Source organism: Etheostoma spectabile, chromosome 4 (genome assembly GCF_008692095.1).
Source record: "Etheostoma spectabile isolate EspeVRDwgs_2016 chromosome 4, UIUC_Espe_1.0, whole genome shotgun sequence".
NCBI classification, from domain to species: domain Eukaryota; kingdom Metazoa; phylum Chordata; class Actinopteri; order Perciformes; family Percidae; genus Etheostoma; species Etheostoma spectabile.
Window position 1 is genome coordinate 22,204,601 of NC_045736.1, and position 25,215 is coordinate 22,229,815.

Genomic DNA, 25,215 nt, shown 5'->3' on the forward strand with positions numbered 1-25,215 from the left:
GACAGACCACGCATTATTTAGAAATTTTCATATTTGTTCAGCTATTTAGGCTATTAAAGAGTTTGCATGGTTTATTGCATATTTGTCATGACATGTTTATGTATAGTCTGCCTCTGCATTGTGCTGCAGGCCACTGACTCATCAACATCAATCAGTAATCTAATCAGTGCATGAAATCGGTTTCAAATCAAGCCTGGATCACAGGATCCATATCAAATCCATACCTGTATCAAAACAAAACTCTATGTCATAATCATCCCTTACCTTAAGCAGCATGATATCATTGTCAAATGTCCAGGGTTGGTACTGGTAGTGCCTGACGACTAAAGATACATTGAACCTCTGCTCAAAGCCCTCCACCTCAACGATGTTGTGCTCACCCAGGACCACTTGGATCAGCTGACTCCTGAAAGAACACAGTGTGACGGAAAAGGAGATGTTTATTCCATCAACTACAGATCAGACATTCGAACACTTTTTTTGTAAAGTTGCGAAGTTGTTCCAGATCCTTTTAATATTTGTTCGACACAGCTATGAGATTCAAACGCAATGTGCAGCATGCGCTTCCATGCATAGCAGGATTACAATATGAGACGATGGACTCCTGTGCAAAGAGACATATGAGGCCGCACCACTCCCCCAAAGACAGGCATTTTCCTGTCTGACTTGCAAAAAATCAGCTGTGTGGCCATACAGTTGCACTCTATTCCTATACATAAACTGAGGAGATAGACACTCACTTAAAATGTATCATGATATTGTCTTCAAAGTGATTGTTTAGGCTATTTATTCAGTTTTCAGGACTTTTGGGGCTCTGTTCTTGACATGTATGACAAAGCCCTTTGGTAATGCAACAATAAATGCTAAATTATTAACAGCAACTTCACACAGAGGCTCTGGTTTAGGGGCCATCTGAACCTTTGGGCCCGGTACGCCCATTCGGTAATCCAACCATGCTTCATTAAGGAAATCTGGCCTTGTGAGTGCCACATGTGTAAAACTGCAGTAACTTACGGTCTCCAGCAGTGGGCAGCAGACACCACCCACTGCGGGTGGATGAGGGTGCCTCCACAGAAGTGGTAGTTCATGAACTGGAGGGAGGCTTGGTGCTTGATGGAGTAGGGCTGTACCTCTGCACCCCCGATTATTCTTTCCTCGTACGCAACTAGGAGTCGAGGAGGGGATTAGACACACAGAGACATGGATGTTCTGTTCTGGACTTAGACTTAGACTTCTCTTCATTGATCCTTTTGGGATGACTCCAGCAAAGAAATTGAAATTTCCAGCAGCAGTTTTCAGCAGCTTACAAAAAAGGCATAAAAATGTAGTGCAGAGAGCAAAACAGTATGAAAACAACAACAATAATAATAATAATAATAATAATAATAATAATAATAATAATAATAATAATAATAACTATAACAATAAAACCTTTGGCTATAAAAAGACATTTAGCATAAACATTAACATAAGATAAGCTCAACGCTTTTAGGTTTTACTCATCTAGAGTTACATGAAGTCAGCCTTGTGTGACAATAGGTTTAAAAGTTAAGAAGACAGTATATACTTTAAATGTATTGTCAGATGTCTCACCTGACAGGTTGGCAACAAGCAGAAGGAGCAATGAGAGGTGACAGGATGGAGCCAGGTTCATTTTAGCAGCTACTAAAAGGAAACAAACCAACAATAAACTGGCTTTGTTTTGAAAATAGTATTATCAACCACAATAACCAAAGGATCAGGTGGCATGAATGTGTTCACTCCTGCATATTCAAGGGGATTCTTCTGTGGGATCCCAGCAGGACAAATCAGTATACCTAACCGCACACCAAAATGTGTCCAGTAATTATTCTTGAACTTACAACCTTTGAACTACTGCAACTAAGATCATTTATGTTCAGTGGTTTACTTCCTATTCATTGCATTGCTTCTTCACACTCAGAAACAAGCACACGTTCCAACTGGTTTCAAGTTTCAAATGATTCATTTGAACTGATTAAACTCCTTAAGCCACAACATTACACAATAGAATTAAAATCAATTTGATACAAAGATTTCTCACCTTATCAAGAGTCAAGTGAGGAAACAGTCCAAGCATCCACACACTGGCAGTCACACTCACTCACTCATCTCATACTGTGGAAAGCAGTACAGCTTGAGAATTCTCAGGCCTCTTTTATACTGTGACCATAGCTGCCACTCTCATTGTTCCCATTGTCCGCCATATATCTTAGTGTCTCTCACACACAGAAAGCCAAGAGTGTGACCTAGTACATAATTTCTTTGAACAGCAGTCTTCTGTTTCATTACAGCTCTCTTCCCAAGGTATTTGTTCTCATATGTACCGCCTATTGTCCAGTAGTGGAGACAAAGTAAAGCTTTACTGAGATGAAACCCAACAAGCCAGATAAATGATGGAATATACCGGCCAGGCATGTTGTTAGTGTATCCAATGATGTTACAGAGACAGACAGGCAGGACAAATAATGTCTAAGTATGATATATTTTCCCCCAGTCAACCTGAGACTTAGCAGGACATAACAGCATCTATTCTTGTTGAACAAGGACAAACCTTGTCTCAGAAATCTATTTCATTTGACTGAGAGTAAGAATGGCTGAATATCTTTTGTACTTCTGTTTTCCCCTCAAGTTAACTTAACAATCAAAGCAAATAGTGTCAAATCAGTGCCAAAGCCTGGCCTAAATTCACACTGATCTGATCCAGCCGGGAAACACTGTCTTGTGACTTTTGTCTGCAGTGTCCCTCTTCTCCTCTCTCAGCCTTTTCCATCTCTCCAGGTGTCACGTTCACTTAGTTTCCCAGCAGTTAGTTTTTTTTCATTCTTAATTCCCACACACAGGGGCGTTTGGTCTGTGACTCATATAACTCATATCCTCTATACAGTTTAAAATCCCAAAGGTGTCATTCCAACTGGGTGAAAGGTGATAGTGGGCTCTGTTCTCCCTCAGGTGCAAAGCTGAGATGACAAATGTGATGCCTTTGTGTGTGTGTGTGTGTGTGTGTGTGTGTGTGTGGTGTGTGTGTGTGTGTGTGTGTGTGTGTGTGTGTGTGTGCGTGCGTGTGCGTGTGTGCGTGCGTGTGCGCGTGCGTGTGTGTGTGTGTGAGACAGTAAGAGAGAGAGATGCCTTGCACAGAACTGCACGTGTATTGTACAGTATTGACGTCTGAGTGGTGAGTCGGAGAAGAATGTGTCGCTGAAATATAGTCAGTTCACAGAGACTTGTTTGCCACAACCAGATTTTTATGTTGACAAAAAAAAGACAGAATATGTCTCTATTTCTAGGCTGATTTAATCTCTATACTCACATAATGTTGTGTTTTCATTGACAAAGCCACACTAAACTACAGATGTATGGTTATAAAACAACCATTGACATTTTGAAAGTTTGAGCTCTACCAAATATAAATGCTGTGTATTTAAAGGCTTAATTTAACTATCTACAGCGCACATCCATTGAGCGCCAGAAAGGACCCTGGACACTTGGTGCAGCTGGTTCTTTGACTGATTGGTCCCTTGTCTTGTGTGTGTGTGTGTGTGTGTCTGTTTATTATTATTACCATTATTATTATTATTACATAGTACAAAATTGTTAAGCAATGGATATTAGATTCATAACATTTCCCACAATGAATACATGCCATAATTAAAGATATACCGCAGATTGCTCTGTATAAACGGTATGGCAATTCTCTGAGGGTAGACAAGATTATGCAGCTTCATTTCATGTTGCTGAGAGTTAGATGAGAAGATTCATACTACTCTTGCATCGGTTGTAATGGTTTGCTTAGGAAATGTGTAGTTTATCTTAGCATAAAGACATAAAGCAAGAAGAAACTGGCCTGGTTCTGTTTTTAGGTTAAAAAAATCTTCCTAACAGTGCTTATCTCGTTTGTTTCATCTGTACAGAAACTTAAATATAAATAACTAGTTGTGGCTTTATGAGATTTTCATGCTGTAACTATTTCTAGGCCAGGACCAGTGACATCCTGAAAATATGGAAAAACTATGAGATTGGTATAAACGTTCTCATCTAACTTTGGAAAGAATGTAATGTAATAGTAGGAAATTTCCATTCTAGATTAGACGTCACAAAGTGCTTCACAACAAAAGATTAAACCAAAACACAAAGCAGAGATACAATAAAAAGGTAAAGAATAAAATAGAGATACAAGTAAATTACACTACACAAAAGCAGGTCCAATCAGGTGGCTTTGCTAAATACGTGTCCCCACTAGTCTGGATAATCCACAGACCTAGCTGTTAACAGTTTTCATAGGGGCGACTGGTGGAAAGTCATGTTCCGTTGCTAAAAAATTACGTTGCATTCACCCCCACTGGGGACAAGGGAAAAAATATGTTGGTGTAACTTGCTTAAACATGCCCTTTAAAATGTCTTCATATTGTAAAGATTTCCGAAATATTTGTGGGAGGCGACACAAAGCCGTCTCTCCCATTCTACTGGGTGAAGCATCAATTATTCAGCTCTTAATGTGGGACAAGAGGAGGTCAGGCCAGATTCTCCTCCCATGCTGTGGATGATGCTGACTTGCATCATCCACTGATGATGATGATTATTATGGTGATGATGATCATGCTGATGATAATGAGTTATTATCATCGCAGACATGATGATTCATACCATACAGAGGAAAATTTGTGCGTCTCGGCTGTGTAGAGTATCACTGTGTTGTCTTAGCTCAGAAGTGAATCTCCCTACGGCTACAATACAAAGGCACACACACATACACACACACACACGCACACACACACACACACACACACACACACACACACACACACACACACACACACACACACACACACACACACACACACACACAGTGGGCTGTTGAAACATTTCAGCACGGATAAGCCTGGATGATGACACCAACAGAGCATGCTGATACAGTATAGATGAACCCGCTCGGCACAGTACTGTGTTGCCATGGCAACACTGTAAGGCCTTTCGACAAGTCAGGCGGGTCAGGAAAAAGAGTTGTGATATTGCTGGGATGGCAGAAAGAAGGGGAGGCAATTTTTGAAGGTGAACTTTGTTCCTCTCTTTCCTTTTCAATCAATGCTACAGTGTTGGACCCTGGTCCTACATGTCATGGTGAAGGATGAAAGTAAACTCAAGGACAAAGGTTGATATGTCTGACTCCTACTGTTTCCACAAAGGAGTGGATGCCCAGTGCTGGGCTGGCAGACAGGAGCAGAGGACACTGGTTGTCTGGCTGCAGTGGTTCAACTGCTGGTACAGTATGGTGTAGGATAAAGAACTTAAACCTCCACAGCTATGATGAGCCTGCTTATGTGTTTATGTTGTGTGCTACTGGACCTCACAGCAGTCCACAGTGAGTACATGCTTTTCAGTTTTGCTAACAAAATTTGTGTTGATTTATAAAATTTTAAATTTAGGATTCTGTTGCTGTTTAAAAACATGCTGAGAGTTGGATACCTCTCTCATATGAAGCTTAAGCCAGCATTAACTTAGCTTAGCTTAGCATAACAATTGAAAACCTCTAAATGACAATTCAACGTTTTACAGAGAGTTATTTGCCATACTTCTTGGCTGGGAGTAGTAACTTCCTGGAGTAGTTTGGGATTACTCCTTAAGTGTGTTCTCAAAAAAAATCTTTTAAATTTAAACCCACAGTTACAGCAAGGATGTATAGACATTTCCACTAAATAGTCTTCATAATAATAATAATAATAATGCATTTTATTTGTAATGCAATTTACATTTAAGACAAACCTCAAAGTGCTACAGATAAGATCCTAAAAGCAAGATAAAAACAACAGTTTAAAATACAGGTAAATAGTGCAACAACATTGTTGTGCAAGGATAAAACTTAGGTTCTGCTAAAAAGAAATGTTTTTAGTCCTTTTTTAAAGGTCTCAATAGTTTGTGGACTGTAATTCCAGTCACGTCTCCTACTGTATAGTCTGAAGCCAATGTACAGTAGTTGAGCTGTTGCATTGGGCAGGGAGAGCCCCCATTCTAATGTTTCAATGCCCAAGGTGGTGACACAAGAGGGTCAGGTTATATTGGGTTACCTTCTTTAAGCAGTGGCCTCCCAGGTGAAAACCACTAATTGCCAGGCTGGGTCAATGGGCTTGAAGGGGGGAGGGGGGATTAAGAGGGCCTCACTCTTTATGTTCCTCTTTTGTTCACCGATAGCTCTCGCCATGTTTTATAAGATGGACTTTTTAAGAGTGACTGAAATCCATACCTCTGTTGTTACTATATATGCAGAATGTCTGGAGTATTTAGCAGTTTAGATGAAAGCCTGAAGGAACAATTCCAGTATTTTATGAGAACATGATGTGCCATGTTAAAAGTATGGGGAAAGTGGTTCTAATGTCCCCTCTCCATCAGCTTTGTAAGAAACAACTTCAGCAATTATCAGTCTCCACCAGTGAGTCAGAACTGAAAAGGCTTTTCGGATGAGGGGAGAAAACATTTACAGTATAGAAATATTAAACTACTCTAAATAAATCTGCCATAGCTCCTTTTAACGCTTTGTCCTGTAAATGTTTTTGTTTCCATACAGGCCATGTGCTCATGCAGGGCCGTATAGTAGGTGGTCACACCGCCGCACCAAACTCCATCAAATACATAGTGTCACTGCAGAGCACCCGGGGACAACATTTCTGCGGTGGATCACTGGTTCACAGGTACTGGGTGCTGACAGCAGCGCACTGTAACATCGGGTAAGATTTTTCAACAGTTGTCATCAATAAGCTGTTGATCCTTTTTGCTGCTTTTGTCTGGTAAAAAATCACAATACCATGTTTTGTCATGTTTTTCCTGTTTGGAAGGTTACATGCTTGTTTATGTTTTTGATAAAGCATACTGGCGTATTAAGATGAAAGAACATTAAAAACACAATACTTACAATGTTAACATTGTCATACTGACACAATCCCTCATAAAGCTAAAATGTGGCTCAAGGTAAAGGTCAAACTGTTTCTGAAACACATAGACATTCTTCTGGCATTCTCATAGTGGACTCTGTAGAAGTCACTACTGTGTAGAAGCGAACTTGGCATGATTTTATATTGTGAGCAGATGTTCTCAACAGATGCCTAAAAGCAAACATCCATTCTGCTACGAGTAGGTAATGTCAAAACGATGCCGCTTGATCATGACGCAAAGTAAACCTGTATATATGCCACTCAGAAGTCAAACAGCACTCAGATGCGGTTGAGTTAGCTGACCTTGGCATATCATCATCAGTGTGTGTGTGTGTGTGTGTGTGTGTGTGTGTGATCTTGTCTGGATCCAGGAAACTGACCGTATTACTGTTATGCCCCGGCCCTGCCTGCACACAGTAAGCCATTGTTGCTGGACGGACAAATGCTTCCGACTTTATGTGTCTTTGTGACTTTGAATCATGAGTCACAATTTGTCATGTATATCGTTTCACATTACTCCCACCTTCCCTGCCTATTAAAGGTCCCATGACATGGTGCTTTTTGGATTCTTTTATATAGGACAGTGGTCTCCTAATACTGTATCTGGAGTTTATTTCTCGAAATTCCGCCTTGGTGCAGAATTACAGCCACTAGAGCCACTCCCACATTGAGCTTTACTTGGATGTGTCATTTCTGATACATGTAATGTAAAATGAATATACGCCCTGTCTTTTAGGGCAGAGCACATGATGATAGTGGCGGGCGACTACATTGTTAATACCTTCGAGGGTACTGAGCAATACGCTAAACCCCACAGGCTGGTCACCCATCCCCACTACAACAGAAGCACCAACAATGCTGACATCATGCTCATTAAGGTACTGCAGACACAGTGCAGACATGTAGCCACACAGCAATGCTTATCAAACTTCACAAATTTAGAGAGTACAATGTATCTAGAGAGTTAAAATGTATTGATTATTTTGTGTCGTAACTTCTATTTGGATATGTTTTTTTATTGAGCCACAGTTTGTCTTTTTGTGCTTTGTTCAAATATTTAACGGAACTTTCAACCTGTGCCCTTAACGTCTCATTACGGTCTACTAAATCAATAGTTCTAAGCTTTTATCACTAATGGTGTAAAGGTTTGAAACAGCACCAATGCAAAGGAAACTACACATTCTGCAATGCATGGTAAACTACTGATGTTGTAAACACTTTCATGCAAGAGCATGTGAGTTACACTTATGTAAGGCCATTAAAAGCCCAAAAAAAATCTTTGAAAAAAAACAAGAAAAAACACGTTTATCACACCACCACATAATTTATATTATCTTAATGACGCAATCACAATAACCAGATGCGGCCATGTAAAAAGCACCTTTTATTCTTTGTGATTCAGTTGGCAAAGCTATGTATGTATGTAAATGATCATTTTGTGTTGATTTGATCCACTGTTAATATAAAAATACTGGTAAAAATAATCAAGATAATATTGCATACATTAATCATGTTGGACAAGATTGTTTTGAACATTTTTTTCTTCACATGTCCACTCTAAAACTCTTCTCTGTCCAGTTGCGGGCCCCCATGGTGCTGAACAAATACGTGTCGCTGGCGCCTCTCCCCAGGCAAGGGACAGGAGTGTTTGAAGGCTTGGTGTGTCGGGTGTCCGGGTGGGGCTACAACAATCTAGGTGGAGGCCAGGCCCCCTTCACCCTGAGGACGGTCACAGTACCCATTGTTTCATCTGCAAGGTGTAACAGCAGCGAATCCTTTAATGGAAACATCACGGCAAACATGATCTGTGCTGGCTACAGGACTGGAGGAAAAGATGCATGCAAGGTAAAGGGGATGAATCCTATATATCATAAACTCTTTTATTAGTACTTATTTTTGAACAGTTTCCACTATGAACTGCTAGTGAGCATTGCACATCAGTTGCTGCAAAATCTGCCTCATTGTAACAAACATAATCATTTGATCATTGAAAAGCATATGTAGCAGTCCACCCTCAGGAATTGTATTGGTAGTTGTGATAGTTACAGAAGGGATAGAAAACCATCCCTAGTAGAGCACCAGGACTGAAAACCTTGCCTTAATTTTGGGGTACAGTCATTTGCCACAGACAACAGCATGCTCCAATTTGGTATCATGAAAGAATTTCTGCCCAAACCTTTGATGTGAGTTGAAAATTACATGAAATCCAATGTGTGATATACCAGTAGGCTACATTTTGCCTTAAGTAAAGAGCTGAATGACTAATTAAAATGTGCTATATTTAACCCCACCTGCAGTATGCAACTTTGTGTGTACGCATTTCCAAGTGGCAGCAAGAGATTATGATTTGGTGAATCAAATCCATACTATCCAGTGAGAAGACAGTTTTGTTTTTAAAACGTCTGTGTTTGTCTTTTATTCCCATATGCGTAAAAAACATCAATTTTGTTTGTTTATAAAAAAAATGGGACAAATCCACAGTTGAGCTAATGTGATCAGAATAGCATGTCACATGATGACGACGCATGTCATTTTCTGGCATTTCACATGTGAAATATAAGTTCAAATTGACTAAATGTCTTGCTTGAGACAATAAAGAAGTGACCTAACGTGGCTGGGACATGTAGTCACAGAATGCAGAAATGTTTTCTTATATTATGTTATTTACTATAATTTAGTGTAACACCAATCAAGGACATTGAAATGGCTTTTCAGTAAACTATGAGAAACTCAGATCATTTGTTTTTTGTGATAACTGATGGAGGGTGTTGTCTTGTCCTTGCAGGGAGACTCTGGCGGGCCACTTGTGTGTAGGGGGTCTGTCCACGGCGTGGTCTCCTGGGGCAACGGCTGCGGTGATGCTAAGTTTCCAGGAGTGTACACGGCCGTGTCCAAATTCCGCCGGTGGATAGACCAAACCATCTACTGGTCATATCTACGCTGCACCAAATACTGATGAAAATAATGATGCAACTAAGACCATGAAAGCAGAAAAAATTGTCATTCCCCTGAAAATGTTTGTGCTGGCATGGACCAAAGGTGGTTCTGTGGGAAATATGCAGAGCTTCCCCTGACTCACGGCTCTAATTATTCTGATAATGTTACCAATATAATATAATGGTGATGCATCTCATATTCTCAAATTATCTAGCTGTAGCTGGTTTCTGCCTGCTACAGTCATCGTAATATCCACTACAGTGGGCACCTTTTAAGGCTTCTGTATATGTAATCCAGTGATGTCAAGTTCATAACTTGTAAAAAATACTATTTTATTGCAATAAATATTAAAATATAGATTTTTTTTGGAGTAATGTCAGAGTTGACTGGTGAACTTTTGCACTCATAGTTCATCAATTCTTTTTTATGACTTTGTGCATCAGTGCACCCTAAAGACACATCTTACTTTGATTATTAATGTCATACATTAGACAATAAGACAACACCTTCTCCCAAAGTTAGAATAGCTTTGCTTATTTTACACATGAGAGATTTCTTTAGCCTACTTAAGGTTTTGTCTGTCAGGTGTCGCCTGTAGATTATGTCATTTGAGCATATTTTGCCAGGCCACTATCAATCAAACCACAGACATGCAGGTCTGATGGAGAAAATCAAAAGATTTTGTGAGTATCAATTTAGTCATGAGTATTTAATGTTATAAAAAAAATGTTTAAAATGGGAAACAAAGCACGACACAAGCACCCCCATTATCAAGTAATACAGCAGGAAATTTTGTTTACACTGTATCCCCCTCATACATAAAGCGCTGTAGCCAATTGTTTTAGTAAAACATACAAAGGAAATTATCCATGTGAATCTACAATGTTGAACATGGGCAGGTTTGTTAAGGCTTACTAATGGATTAAACTAATTATTACAGAATCCAATTCTTATGACAATATAACCACACATGATAATATTTGTGAAACTGAAAGAGTTGAGATTATATTATATGAAAGGGGAGCCTCTGATAAAACTCATAGCCACTGTGAGTCCACAGGGAGCAGGTGTGTCATGACTGCACCTCCTCTATGAATAGTCGACAGCATATCAAAGTTAGTTAACCTGCAGGCTCAGATATCACCTTTCGTTTCATTGTCAAGACTGTCCATTGCTCCATGTCCTTTACTGTAGGCTATATCTGTATGTTTTGTAAGATCCCTTTGTGCTAATGTTACAGAAGACAGATTTATCTAAACACAGCAGACAGCAGTGGGTTGAAAACTTAAACTGAATCCTGTTAGGTTGTGGACATTGAAATGTCTAGAACTATGAATCATCATCTTCTCACTTAAGGTCATTTTAGGAACTGGCACTGATATCATCTGCTGTGTTAAAAAAAAAGAAAGTTATCTGGATGATTTACTGAGTAAACATGAAACTTGATACCCAGAACATGGATTGATTGGATTTGACACAGCAACTATAGTCTAGAGGGGGGTTTCCTAATTCCCAGGTGTACCATCCAACACCTCCATATTGATATTAGTTATCTTGAAATTGAGGTAAAACAGTGCAGGGCCTCGGTATTAAACTGAAGGGCCATATGGGGCCAAAAGTCACATCTTGACTCATATGAAAACACTGCCATCCTCTGGTGAGCTCTGACTCAATGGACATATATCATGGCCAAAACCTCACGACCAAATAAATCGCCAAATTTGTAAAATTGTAAAACAGGTTGGAAGACAAGATTTCACATCTGTAGCCTTACTCTCCGAGTGGTGGTAAACGACGTTCTTCATAGATCTGTATTGGCTAATCTATGTGCCATCTCTGAATACAAATTCGCCATTAGATTGCATCTAGACTCCGGTGAGTGGGGCATTGGTACACCAAGACTCCATCTGGAAGCTTCTCTGGGCTGCACCAGAAAACCCCCGTACAGTTCCCTCGCCAGGTCTCCCCGGGATCCGTGTTTTGCATCGCTCCCCAATTTGCATTTCTTCCTCAGATTTTCCGTGCGACCGGTTCAGCCGCTCGAATCCAGCGGGCGCTCCACGGCTCTATTGTACGTGCGCCTCCATTTCCAAAGCAATACGCACGGAGAAAAAAACCTCTGGACATTTTGAATAATGTTGCCGAAGCTCCACGAGTGGGGAAATTGAGGATATTTATTAGATTTCACCTCCTGTCATTTCTGTTGCGTACCTGCGGAGACAGACACGTGTCTTCGGGGTAAACAGAAAGGGCTTGATCGTGTTTGCAGATAGCATTATTTTTCTTCACTCCTTTTGCTTGTTGTGGACGACCGAGTTCACGCTTGGCGACGAGCTATACATTTTAGTTTGTGCGCCTTGGTGATAAAGACGCATTTGGAGATGTCGGAAGTGCTGCCTTTCAACGAAGAAAAAATGAGTCATTATGGAAATGAGGGCGAAGAGGGACACCTTTCCTTCACCTGTCGTCTTCAAGACACCAACAACTTCTTCAATGGATCACAGAACAAACGTCCGCCAAAACTCGGACAAATAGGCAGGAGCAAACGGGGTAATTATACAATTAAGGCGTTTTCGTTTGTATGGTTATGTGTTGAATGCGCACATAGGTTACTAGAAGACCATAATTAAGGATGGCTCCGTGTAAAGCCAGAACGGAAACACCTTTTCCTTAACATTGCTTCAGAAGAGCGTAATTTCCTTTTGTTTGCATGCGTGTGAGATGTGAGATGTATGGGCTTTAAATATTCTATTCGCATTGCAACACAAGTTGGATGCGCAGTGCGTGTTGATAAATGCCTTCTGAATGCTGCTCAACATACTTGTACTGAATGTCCCCTCCCCAATGAATGGTTGGAATGATTGAGATTTTTATGGTTTTTAATTATGATGTTTGTGTTTGCATGATGTATTCAGGCTGTTTGTGTTTTGGCTTTTGTGTGTCCTGCATTCCTGATAAAACCCATGAGAGGATCCTTGAAAATTGAGGCTCACTTGTGGTGGCACATGCATGCACAGGCAGACGCACAAATGCACGTGTAGTGCACAGGCACAACATGGACTAACACGGCAAACAGGCAGACATTTAGGGATTGTGCCCAGCAAAAACATGCACAGATATTGCACATTTCACAAATGTGTATCACACACACACACACACACACACAATTACGCTCATGGTTATCGTTCCCTTTTTGCATACTCTTACTCTTACATGCACACACCACTTCTGCTTATACAGTGCAGTGTTTACGGTTCTGGCCTTTAATGTCCATCTGTCACTCCATGTTGAATTTTGGAGATGCCACACCAAGATGAGCCTCCCTCATTAACTCTCCCCTGTCATCCACAGTTGTGATTGAGGATGAGAATGGCGACAATGAAGCACTGAAAAATGGAACAGAGAAGACCCCGGCAGAGGCTTAGAGCGCTCAGCTCAACACCCCCCAAAAGACACTAATGAAATTTTTTATGGCGTTATTTACCAGTTTTAATCCAAAGACACTGTATATAAGCACTTTCTCTCTTGTGGCAGCAAGCAGGACTTCCACGCCCTCCTCTTCCAGTCAGTCACGGCCAACCGGGTGACACACACTGGCAGGGGTGGGAGATGGCAACGAAGGAGACCCCCAGGTGGACCCCCCAACACAACACAACACACACACACACACACACACACACACACACACACACACACACACACACACACACACACACACACACACCCTCAATTGCAGAGTTTTGCCATAAATCCAAAGTGGGAGAAGACAACAAGAGGGGGTTAGGAAGGTGGAGGAAGGAGGGAATGCTGTCGAAATGCAGAAATCAGGGACAGGATACAGAAATGAATCTAATATAAAAACTAAAGCACACACTTCTCCTATATCTTATCACACAAACAAATGGTACCATTATTTCTGCTCTTCATTTTGATTGAGGGCAAATGAGTAACAGAGTTTGTAAATATGGAAAGGGTAGCCCATATTTTCTTGCACAAAGTGGAAAGCAGTAAACTGGTTTGTTCTCTGTGTTGAAGACTTTATTGATCCTTTGGAATATGTCTTTTGCAGTGACTTAAAGCCAGAGGGAATGGTCTTTTGTATGTCGAGAAAACTTGCGTGAATGGGAGTGACATTTTTTTTCACTTAACAATTCTTGATGTTGCCTGGGTGTTTTTTGTTAACATACTTTGCAGCTAACGAGTCATTTATATACAGTGTCCCCCAACTGTTTGTAAGCTTCCCAGGCGTTTACCTGGATTGGTTGATACTGTAACTTGACTGTGTACACACCCTATTGATAAACTATTTATATTGCATTGTGCATTATCGTGTGTGCCAAATTTAATGAGGAATTATACTGTACCAGACAACTTGTTCGTTTTTTGTGCTTTATACATTTAGTCATACAATTCAGTTGTTTTGTTGGGTCGCCATTTCTTAGGGCTCTTTCTTAAAACACTGAGATACCAACTCATGCATGGCAAATATGAAATCATGCATGCACGGCAGAAGTTCTGAAACTCTTGTGTATTCTTGAAGCACCTCGTATACAGCTTTGAATGACAAACCTCAAGAAACAGTCTTAATTCTGCATTGTACTGTATGATTCACACTGATATGTACAGTGGCCTAATATCTTGTAATAAAGATTATGACAAATTACTATTTACTGTTTAGTGTTGATTGTGGTTTAGCGAATTGTGTTCTTGATGTTGCTTTTTTTTTAAACTGTTTTAAAAACTGTAGCAAAAACACAAAAATATAGTTTTGTATCAGAAAAGTGAATACACTAGCAAATAGCTTGGCTGACCTTTGCATATGTACTTTGTACAGTTTCTCCTATTGTTATTAGATTGCCTATCTAGCTGCCAAGGAAGGTCAAGTCAGCAGTTTTCACTGTGAGAAAGTAGCATCCCGATCTTTGGAAATATTGCATATGGAAGAAAGATGAGCAAATAATCCCATCAAGAATTTGAAATCACTCCTGAAGAGTTAAGACACTCGGCTTGGACAACTGTGCAACAGACTACGACCTCAGAAAGTACAGTATTGCAAATGATTCTGGGCGGGGGGGGGGGGGGGGGGATGTACAACACTGCTTCCCAATGCAATAAATGTCTGTTTGCATCTAAAATCTCAGCTCCTCTCTTTAATCAAGTCGTCTCTTTAACTCCATTGCCAGAGATGCAAATGGTGCAGGGGCACCAAGGCATGAGGAACACTAATGAGACGTGACATTTCCAACTCTGCTGTGGTGAGTAAATGATTCATGATGTGTGACGAGCCTCTGTCGGTGTACGGCATCTTAAACCCGGACCGTTGGGATGTGTGCTGGGAACATACATGCCGCAAACACACACACACACACACACATACACACACACACACACGGGCACACACGGGCACACACGGGCACACTCACATCTGTTTCAGCTCCAACTGCAGGCGAGACTAACATTGCTAGTCTTTCTCCCTCCCCAGTCTTGACAGACATGAAAGGGACTGCCTGGGCTGGGTACCATGGTAACAGATGCACCTTGCACTCAATGGGTGCTGCGGTGGGTTTCGGTGCAGAATAGTCTTCCCTGAGCCTTGGCTTGATACCATCGCTATCTTTAATGGAATGTTCTCCTTTCTCTTATCTCTGCACTCTTCTCTCAAGACCCCCTATTCACTCAGTGGCGTGACCGCATTATCCTGCCAAAATAGTCCCTTCTTCCAAGACAGCAGTCAAGCGTGACGATGGTGCCTACTGCAGTCCCTCACACAGAATGAGAGGATGTTACATTTATGGAGTGATATGGTCTCTGTGTGGTGGATCCTTTCATCCAAAATATTGCAGTGAAGGTGTGATCTGAACGGACCGAGCTTGGCTCTGATCAGTCTTGGGTCTCACGGTCAGATAGGATTTACATACAGTGAAACCTGTAGGACTTCACCAGTAACAGTGCAGAAAATCACAAAAACACAGTATTAACACAGTATTAGTCCTACCAGAATTATTATCCTCTTGAAATGCTAGTTTGTGCTTTACATATACACCTATTTGCCTTTCAATCAATTTAAAGGTGCTATTTTCTTTGTTTAAGTTTTGTGGCATTTGTTGTTATGTCCTCAAGATTTTTGAAACTCTTCTCCTTTCTACATTGCGTAATTGTTACAAGCCAATTCTGTCCTTTCAATATAAGGAAAAAGTAATTCATGCCTTCATTACATCCAGCCTGGACTATTGCAACGCCCTTTATCACAGCCTTCCCCAGTCTTCTTAGGTCACCCATGGTTGGGCCAAAATGCAGCTGCAAGGTATACTAAAAAATGTGAACACATCACCCCAGTGCTAGCCTCTCTTCATTGGCTCCCCATCAACTTTAGAATCCAGTTTAAGACCCTGCTGATTGCCTTCAAGGCTCGTAATGGTCAGGCACCACCTTATATCACAGATCTTATTCAAAGGCACTCTGCCCCAAGGTCTCAAAGATCTGAGGACAAATCTCTCCTGCATGTCCCCAGGTCTCAACTCCAACTAAAAGGTGACAGAGCCTTTGTAGCTGCGGCCTTGCTGCATTTAGACATTTTTTTTTTTTTTTTTTTTACAGCCTCTTAGTGCTTCTTTGCACAGTACTTTGGTCAGCCTAAGCTGTGTTTAAATGTGCACCAGAAACAAACTTAATTCACTTACTTACTAAAGTTCATCACGGTTATCAAGAGTGCAGCTCTTCACTTCTGCCTGAACCACAATCTGCTATCTATTTTATGATATCCATTTACATTTTTATGATAAACAGGTGTAAGTGTCAAAGTGCTAAGTCAAACTTCACAAAGATCCAACTCCTAACTGTCACATCCCCTTCACTGTTGACAGCCTCCTCATGCATTTATCAGTTATAAACCAGGAAGACATATTTCTTAGTTAATTTAGATAATATTGCACATATCCAGCTGACGTACACAACACGTTCAAAGATTAACATACAGACGTCTCAAATGCAGGTTAAGTGTTTATCACACAAACCCCCAGACAGTAGCTGCACACTTACACGTTCGAGTCCTAATGCTGTTATCATAGCGATGCAGCAGATGTTTCTCACCTCAGGCTAAACAGATGAGTTCAAATTCAAGCTCAGACTTGGGTCAGGTGCCCATCTCTGCAAGAAGAGGCTCAAAATTACACTGAAAAGTGAAGAGATCCCCATTATTGTAATTTATGTAAAGGGAAGCTCTCTATTGCCATGGTCAATCACTGTTCGTATCATTTTGTGACAAATGGGTTTTGTAGTGAGGACTGATGAGAGGCTAATTACTGGTGCTGTGAAAGGGGGCAGACGGAAGTCAAGATCTGGGTAGCTGTTGGTTACATAAGCTCTGACAGGTGTAGAAGAAGAGAAAGAAAGAGGAAGAAAAGGAGAAGTGAAAGAGACAAGGGAGATACAGTAGAAGGCTGATACAATTCATTGGTTGCTGACACAAGGGGGGGAAACCCCACCCTGCTAGTCCCTGTTAGCTGCTAATACACACAAGCTAAGACACACTGTACACATACTCGGTTGTCATTGAGAAAACCCAGTGCTATTGCTTCTTAGAATCCTGAATCTGACCTTTGTGTAGCCGCAGGGAAATACCTCACATGCTAAACCACTCCTCTCTTTCTTGGCTCAGATCAATGGGCTTTATATGATGCAGTAAGAGAATGTGTGCAGCATGCAAATGGTGAGGCAACAATTTGCGTTTCATTCCACTACATGTGTGCATTGTGTGTGCCTGCGTACATGTGAAGATGTTGGTGTATTTATTTAGATTTTTTGAGTGTGTGTGTGTTGTGTGTGTGTAAATTCAATTGGCATTGGGATCAGGTATTCTCTTGCTGATTCAGACTCTGCTGGGAATTCACAAGGGCGACAGCTGATTAAAGGGAAAAGGGAAATGCAGTCCTGGTTGCAGTCCTGGTTGGAAAAATAACTGAATAACCCTGTAGACGCCACACCAGAATGTTCTTTCCGCTGCCGTGTGGGGTTTTTCCCCCGTCAAGTTTGTGCGGGCAGAGCTAAATCAAAGAGTTTGACCAAAAAAACAACCCGCCTATGATATGATGGTAAAACCCACTTTTGTAGCAGCTAAATCGTGATTGCCGATGACGTCAATCTTTCAAGCAAGTTCCCTCTGAGATATCCGTCCAGCTTTTACTTAGCTCCAAAGACCTGAACGCCACCCACATTTTGGCACTGTCCTCATTGTTCTAAAAACAAAGGTCAAGAGTCCAGGTTTAACAGATGGGACTCTTAGGGCAGAATTATGAAAACGAACAAACAGACAAAAAGACAAGGACCACTTCACATTAACATTAAACACACACACTCTCTGTCTTCTTTGTCACTGTTTTCCTAGGAAAGTGAAGAGAGCTAGAGGATGGAGGACGAAGGGCGGCAGGCAGGCAAATCGGAAGAGAGTGGGAGAGTAGCACGAGAGGGAGATGAGGAGATAAGAGAGACGCAGAGCTAGGAGAGAAGGAGGGAAAGAGAAGGATAAACAAAAGTGAGAGTAGAGAAAGAGAGAGGAAGAGAGACATAGGCTCAGTGTGATGAAATTAATGCCAGGGAGAAACAGTTCAGACCCACCTGATGGTTACTATAGCAACCACATACCCAGTGTGTGTGTGTCTCTCTCTCTCTCTCTCTCTCTCTCTCTCCTCTCTCTCTCTCTCTCTCTCTCTGCCTAGTTGCTTTGGTGCTGCTTTAAGTCTGTGGAGAGAAACCAACAGCTGAGAAAGACAGCCTTTTACATTTTGGTGCAGTGGCATCGTGAAGCCTGATAACCAACTTTACATACTTGTGTGCCCACTTGTTCAGTATGATGTTATTTATTGTGACCTGGTTGTCAATTTCCATCACAAATACCAACTGATGCAGTGGTTTCCTCCCATCAAATAATTCGCTGCAAAAATTTATGGATGTCGGGGCAACCTCTAACTCACCTGGCAGAGCACCCCATATAGGTTGAGTCCTTTGCAGTGGCCCAAGTTTGAATCCGACCTGCGGTCCTTTTTTGCGTGTCATCTTCTCTCTCTCTCTCTCTCTTTTTCTCTCTTTCTCTCTTACCATGTTCCCCTCTATCTAATAAAAGCATGAATGCCCCCCAAACATTCTTTAAAATGTTTTTAAGTGTTAGGAATTATTAGAAATGCATTGCACTGTGTTGCTGCAGTGCATGCTCGTGAACAGTTGTAGGAAAAGGCACCATGTAGCCGGAGTCTCATGTGACCAATGCCATGTTTTACCTATATGACCCTGCCTTACTCACAAACACACAGGCATATACTGTAGGAACAAGTATGTAGGGTTTGTATTGCTTGTGCATTGCTTTAACCACAGCAGACAGATTGAGATGCTGTAAGCGTTCTCCTCAAGCTCAGCAGCAGTGCACTACAGTTTCATACACAGAATGGGCATCGGATGTCTCCATTGAGATTGTATTCGCCCCTGCAACAAGCAAAAAAAACAATTAAACAAACTCAGGCATATGCACGTTTACACATGCAAGCCTGACACTGCACACATTCACACTGCACACACTTACACACATTCACAGACACCAGCTGGGAAATATCTAAACTGGGATACACAACAAAGGGAAGAGCTTGTGGGCCCCCCAGCTAATCTCATGCATGGAGATCATTTTCAAAACAGAACAAAATGGTGGGCCATCTCTTGGTGGCAGAGTGGGTCTCCGCAGGGCCCCCGGGGCGGGATGGCATGTAACTGTGTACGCGTGCCTCCTGAATAAAAGATGCTGACCTAGATGGAAATCCGCCATTGGTCACTTAATTTGTCTTACATGTGTGATTAGCTTGTGCTCATACACACACACTATAGCTGCCCAATAGGCCAAGAGTGGAGGTGGTCATGAATGAGTCGTAAAAATTTCGCAAACTTCTCTTTAAAGGTTTGCACAGAAATACTGTCTTTAAAATACAAAATTAAAAATGTAATAATGTGGGAGATAGATTTAAGAATGTATCATATATATTGTTAATGTATCACACTTGTATTAATTTACTAGCTATTTGTCCTTGCTCTTCATATCAGTGTCTTTGTAGTGTAGGCTATATGTATGCTATATGCTAATAGCCCAACCTATTAAAAGCTTAATTTTTCACCTCCGGGGGCTTTACCCTGCACATATTTTCCAAAGACAGAATCCAAAGATGAAGCATGATAAGCATTTATAGTGGCTCCATCATCAACACATACACAGCTCACTGAGGCCAATTGGATTCATGCAATGCCAGTGCTGGACCACATGGGACTAAGTACATATGTCTGCAGGTCTTTGAGCATGAATGAGCACGACTGAAATGGTGTTTTGTATCAACATTGTACTGAGTCCTTCTACATTATTGATATGCAATTTGACTGCCCGCCATTAATAAATTATTAAGGAATTGAAAATTGTTGAGCTGGGGCTTGACAGCCTTGAAGCTCTTTGGCCCCGTCCTGGTAGATGAATGAACACATCCGTGTGATTGTCAATGACTGTTGATCTCCAAACTGCATGAGAAAAGGCCTACTTTACGACATACTTTACCTTGCCTTGCCTTGCCTACTTAATCTTTAAATTTGGTCCGATTTTTTAAAGGACTTAGGGCTATTTAGCCCCCACCTTGTGTTATGTAATAATACAGCTGTTGACTGAGGGAATTGGTTGGGTTTAAAAAGAGCTGGGTCTAGCCCAGAGAAAGGAGAGAGGCTGGTTCCAGATGCTCATGGTTGCCTGGTTGACCTTGGGACTGAAACTGTTTTCAATCCTGGAGGCTCAGCCTGTGTGAGTCCCAATACTAATTCTTACATCTGGAACCCTAATATAACCATGTAAACTGATCTTTGGGCTCATTCACTAGAAATGTTTAGAGGAACTCACTGGTGAATTATTCAAATGGACCACTGACAAATTTATTTGGTGTAAACATTTACTACAATGACCTAACATGACTCAAAACCTAACCCTTACATTTGACAGTCACTCAAAGACCAACAGGTGTGCCCAAGCCTGCAGAGCAGTTATAAACCGTCCAAAAGCGATCAATATGTATAACAATACTCTTCCAATAATTGTAGCAAAATAAACTACTCAATAGTAGTTGCCCTTTAGCAGAACATTGTGAAGGTACAAATTTGTAAACAGGACGTATAGGCAGATGTTGGGTACATTAGTTACTGCTTTTGAAGGCTAAGCGTTCTGTCCAAGTATTGTGTATTATGTACTTTCCAAAATGTCGTACTTTGAACATTTTTGTATTTTCAAGATACTGGACAGATTTCCATAATATAGAAGCTTTGTGCTCCACTAATCTCTTTAAGGGATAGTTCTGATGCATGAAGTAGTTTTCATATCACATAACTCCACTTCAAAATACTATCTGAACTATCTCTCTAACATCTAGTTTGAACTATTTTATTTCCTCTTAAGTAGCTTTAAGGTTGGTAAAAGATATTCACAAATCATGTTTTGTGCATCATTATGAACATTTACTGTTGAAGGTATATTATATTCAAATCCCACACTATTTTTATGGCTGCAACAGCACTCCCTTTAAATGGAAACATTTGTGCATGTGTTTGGTTTTTTGTGTATCATTTCTCCCCAACTTTTTCCTGACATTCTTTATCTTTGGAATTTTTAGATTTTCCATTAGAAATTTCAAAAGTAAGACATTTAAATATAATTTAAACTAAGACCACTGCTTGTAAAGAGATAAACTAAATTCTGAATAGGAATTACCAATAAAGAAGTAATTTTAGCCCATAATAAAGTCTTAAATCTGGACCACTTGTCTAATAAAAATACAGGAAAACACTGTTTATGAAGAGCACAATTAAATAAATATACAATTTAATGACTGTGTCATAGAAAATAAAAAATAATGTTGGTGATCCTCCAAAAGAGGCATTAGGAACAACATTTTCTGTTGCACCAGGTTAATGTCATCTGTAAAATCTGTGTTCTAAACTGTAAAATGTAAAATCTAAACGTATGCATAGACAGCTTTACTTTGCTAAACACATGGTCGTTTATAAAACAGTCAGGTCTGTAATATAAAGGCTGGAGCTCTGATTTTGACAACAGCAAGCCGTTCCTTCTACATTGAAATTCCTTGGTGATGTCCACTCTGCACCATCAGCCTCTTTAGCTAAGCCTCAGGCATACCAACCAGCTGTCAACCCCTTACTCTCTCTCTCTCTCTCTCTCTCTCTCTCCTTACCATCTTTCATGCTATCTCACTTTCTCTCTCTTCCTCTGTATGCTCTCTCTTGTTGACAGAAAACAAGTGCTGCATCACCATTTTAATTTTGGCGTGGGCATGCAGGTTCTGTTTTTTTTTTCTTGCTAGAGATGCATGGAGCAAGCGGAGCTGGCATAGAGTAAAGGATCAGGGGTAGAAATCTTAATGAATTCTACCAGAAGAACGTGGGGAGAAAAGGCCTGGGGAGAATCCGCCCTTTATCTCTATCTCTCCCACTCAACTTGAGTGACTTGTCTGTCTCATTCACCTATAGACCTGTGAATGCAGATCGTCTGTGTTTACAGGATTTGTCTGCCTTTGATTCTGATTAATTAGCTGACAATGGACAACCAATGACCTGAATGCTGTCATGTTGAAGACAGAGAGAACAAGACAGAGGAGACTCCTACTGCTGTATAGTTTTACATGCAGTGTTACCGTCACTGCACAGTAGCATCACAGCCAGCACTTATAATGGAACCATCTTGGTAGCCATGTTGAGTAAAATGCATTAATTAGAGGTAGCAATGTTTGAGTGACTAGTCCTTTCTTATTCAGACAGTCAAGTGCTACAAGTAAAAGACCTATGACAAGTAGGGTGGCCCACCCTAGTCAAACTTCATTCACACTAAATGGCCATGTTTGGGGCTATTTTTTCATGGTAAGAGCTAGGCCCCTTAGTTCCAATTAATGTGAATCTTACATCTTGATGTCTTGTTTTGTCCAACCAACAGCCCAAAACCCAACGATGTTCAGGATATTATAATGTATGACAAAGAAAAACATCAAATTCCTCACATTTGCGCTGGAATCAAGAAATATTTGTCATTCTAGCTTTAAAAAATAACTAAAAGAATGAATCAAATATCAAAATAGTTTAATTTTGTGTTGTTTTATGTTTGTGTTTTGTTTGGGTGTCCATTCCCAGCTAGTATTGATCCTACCACTGTATTTGTAAAGAGACATTAACCTTAATTATGACTATAACAAATCAATTCCAAAAGTGATGCATCACACCATATCTAAAGCAACATATTTCTAATGTCATGACAACTACTTCAGTTCAGTTCAGTTCAATTGTCTTTATATAGCACGTTTAAAAAGAACAACAGTTGACCAAAGTGCTTAACAAACACAAAAACCCAAAAATAATAAAATACACAAACAATACACAATACAAAATAACCAACAGCAGAAAAAAAGGACAGGATGTCAAAGCTCAACTTGAATTGAAAGCCAACAAATAATAATAATGGGTCTTAAACAAGGACTTCAGCGGTCTGAGCTGTTCTTAAATGAATAGGTAAACTATTCCAGGTTTTGAGCAACTACTATAAAGGCTCAGTCCCCTTTATTTTTAACCTCGATCTGGGCACATCAAGGAGCATCTGATTGGAAGACCTCAGTGCTTTGACAGGTGTGTGGACATGTACTTCATCATCCACATCATCATGTCCTCCCTCAACTTTAGTTAATCTCATTATACATGCATGTTAAAGCTGCACTCATCAATATGTCTTTATGAACAATGGGTTGAATATCTATGTGTAATGTAGAGGTGTCACTTATAGCAACACAGCCAGAGAATAAACACCCAACAGAGTTTCCCTCAGCCATGTAGAGTGTTTCAATGTCTTTCAGCTCATTGCTTTGGTTTTATAACCCACAGCTTGTCTGTTTGGTTCACCTTCACTGCTCTCATGGACCTCGTTTCCAGCTATGGCAGACTTGTCATTTTGTACCTGCACACCAGTTGCCACAACAAAGTCCCTACCAAAAATAATAAAGAAAAGAAAAGAACACGTTTTACAAAAAACAAAAAAGATACATACAATGGGCCTTTATGGGACTATCTCACCAATAGACAACAGTATGTGAGGCTCCATGACTGTGTGTCTGACGTGATGCACTGCAGCACAGGTGCCCCTCAGGGTACGGCGCTCTCCTCTTTCCTTTTCATCCTCTACACCTCTGACTTCACACACGACACCACCCACTGCCACCTCCAGAAGTTCTCTAAAGACACAGACGTTGGATGTGTTTCTGAGGGGAACAATCTGGAATTCAAGACAATTATCAGGGACTTTGTCAGCTGGTGTGAGCTCAACCAGCTTCAGCTCAACACCAGCAAGACGAAGGAGATGATCATCGAATTTAGGAGGAAAACATTCCACTTCTCACCGGTGAGCATCCAGGGATCGGACATTCAGGTTTGGAGAGCTACAAATTCCTGGGTGTTCACCTAAACAATAAACTGAAATAGACTGACAGCACCCATTCACTTTACAAGAAGGGCCAGAGTTGCCTCCATTTGGTGTTTTGCCTGTTGTTTGTTTGTTTGCTTGCTTGTTTTTTTTGTTTTTTTTTTTTTACTGTAGAAAACTGCTGCTGCAACAAGGAAATTTCCCCATTGTGGGATGAATAACGTATTATCGAATCCATATATTCTAGAATCAAACACATTTTTTTCTGTCCATGCATTATCCAGATAATCTGCAAATGTGAGTGTCTTTTAATTAATTAAAAGTCTCCCAAAAGAACTGTGGATCAATCATCAACACCAACACAACGTCCAGTTTCCAGGAGAAAGGGGGATAATACACACCTCAGTTGGGAACAACTAACTTACAATTTTTTTAAATTGTCACATCTAGTTCCCCCTCTTAATTTGTGTTTTGTTTGTTTCTCTGACTTCCTGTTTTATTTTGTTAACCACTGTCTGTCTCTGTTTCAGGTCACTAGTCTTTCTGTCTTTGTCTGCTTTCCCGCCTGTGTGATTACCCTCCCATTCCTAATGTGTGTCACCTGTGTGTAATTGTCTTCCCCAGTCCAAGTGTGTATATAGACTCACCTTGTGTGAGTTTCCAGATTGTTGTAGTACCTTGCGTGTCTCACTCTCCAGCGGTTTCCCTAGTGTTTGCTTTCCCTACCTTTTTACCTCCTGCTCTGAGTTGTGCTTTTGGGTCCGACAGTGTATCCTGACCTGAGTAAATTGACAAAAAGAGAGTCAAAGGTTTAGAAAGTACAAATGAAAAACTGTAGATGCTAAGAAAAAGTGGCAA

General features: G+C 40.7%; 3 protein-coding genes and 1 long non-coding RNA gene across 5 annotated transcripts in view; 2 read left to right on the forward strand and 2 right to left on the reverse strand.

The window, feature by feature from the left end:
* Positions 1 to 2,158, reverse strand: part of LOC116687784 (anionic trypsin-1) — a 5,666-nt gene extending 3,508 nt beyond the window's left edge. Inside the window, exons 1-4 of the mRNA XM_032513393.1 lie at positions 2,063 to 2,158; positions 1,594 to 1,662; positions 1,015 to 1,165; positions 265 to 406 (exon numbers count right to left, since the gene is read on the reverse strand). Of these exons, the coding sequence (XP_032369284.1) occupies positions 265 to 406; positions 1,015 to 1,165; positions 1,594 to 1,654 (354 nt within the window). The 5' untranslated portion in view covers positions 1,655 to 1,662; positions 2,063 to 2,158. The remainder of the gene's footprint in view (positions 1 to 264; positions 407 to 1,014; positions 1,166 to 1,593; positions 1,663 to 2,062) is intronic.
* Positions 1 to 8,690, reverse strand: part of LOC116687786 (uncharacterized) — a 20,793-nt gene extending 12,103 nt beyond the window's left edge. The window contains exons 1-2 of the long non-coding RNA XR_004331631.1: positions 8,680 to 8,690; positions 7,969 to 7,975 (exon numbers count right to left, since the gene is read on the reverse strand). This is a non-coding gene — a long non-coding RNA (uncharacterized LOC116687786). The remainder of the gene's footprint in view (positions 1 to 7,968; positions 7,976 to 8,679) is intronic.
* Positions 4,886 to 10,208, forward strand: LOC116687783 (trypsin). Of its 2 annotated transcripts, none has more exons than XM_032513392.1 (5): positions 4,886 to 5,377; positions 6,578 to 6,737; positions 7,759 to 7,819; positions 8,520 to 8,786; positions 9,727 to 10,208. In XM_032513392.1, the coding sequence occupies exons 1-5, from the start codon at positions 5,320 to 5,322 to the stop codon at positions 9,895 to 9,897; spliced, it is 717 nt and encodes a 238-aa protein (XP_032369283.1). In that variant the 5' UTR covers positions 4,886 to 5,319; the 3' UTR covers positions 9,898 to 10,208. The 2 variants fall into 2 exon arrangements, with proteins under 2 accessions (XP_032369283.1, XP_032369282.1); XM_032513391.1 differs by having other exon boundaries at positions 4,888 to 5,377; positions 7,678 to 7,819.
* A 1,413-nt stretch (positions 10,209 to 11,621) lies between these two features.
* On the forward strand, positions 11,622 to 14,544 carry camk2n1a (calcium/calmodulin dependent protein kinase II inhibitor 1a). Its single transcript, XM_032514245.1, has 2 exons — positions 11,622 to 12,428; positions 13,230 to 14,544. The coding sequence occupies exons 1-2, from the start codon at positions 12,260 to 12,262 to the stop codon at positions 13,301 to 13,303; spliced, it is 243 nt and encodes an 80-aa protein (XP_032370136.1). The 5' UTR covers positions 11,622 to 12,259; the 3' UTR covers positions 13,304 to 14,544.
* Positions 14,545 to 25,215: the final 10,671 nt, after the last annotated feature.

Excerpts from the sequence above, each read along its gene's own strand:
- LOC116687783 (XM_032513391.1), top strand. The coding sequence starts at position 5,320 with ATGATGAGCCTGCTTATGTGTTTATGTTGTGTGCTACTGGACCTCACA. Across the intron at positions 5,378-6,577 it reads GGACCTCACAGCAGTCCACA|GCCATGTGCTCATGCAGGGC; the intron begins GTGAGTACATGC and ends GTTTCCATACAG. Across the intron at positions 8,787-9,726 it reads GAGGAAAAGATGCATGCAAG|GGAGACTCTGGCGGGCCACT; the intron begins GTAAAGGGGATG and ends TTGTCCTTGCAG.
- camk2n1a (XM_032514245.1), top strand. The coding sequence starts at position 12,260 with ATGTCGGAAGTGCTGCCTTTCAACGAAGAAAAAATGAGTCATTATGGA. Across the intron at positions 12,429-13,229 it reads AATAGGCAGGAGCAAACGGG|TTGTGATTGAGGATGAGAAT; the intron begins GTAATTATACAA and ends TGTCATCCACAG.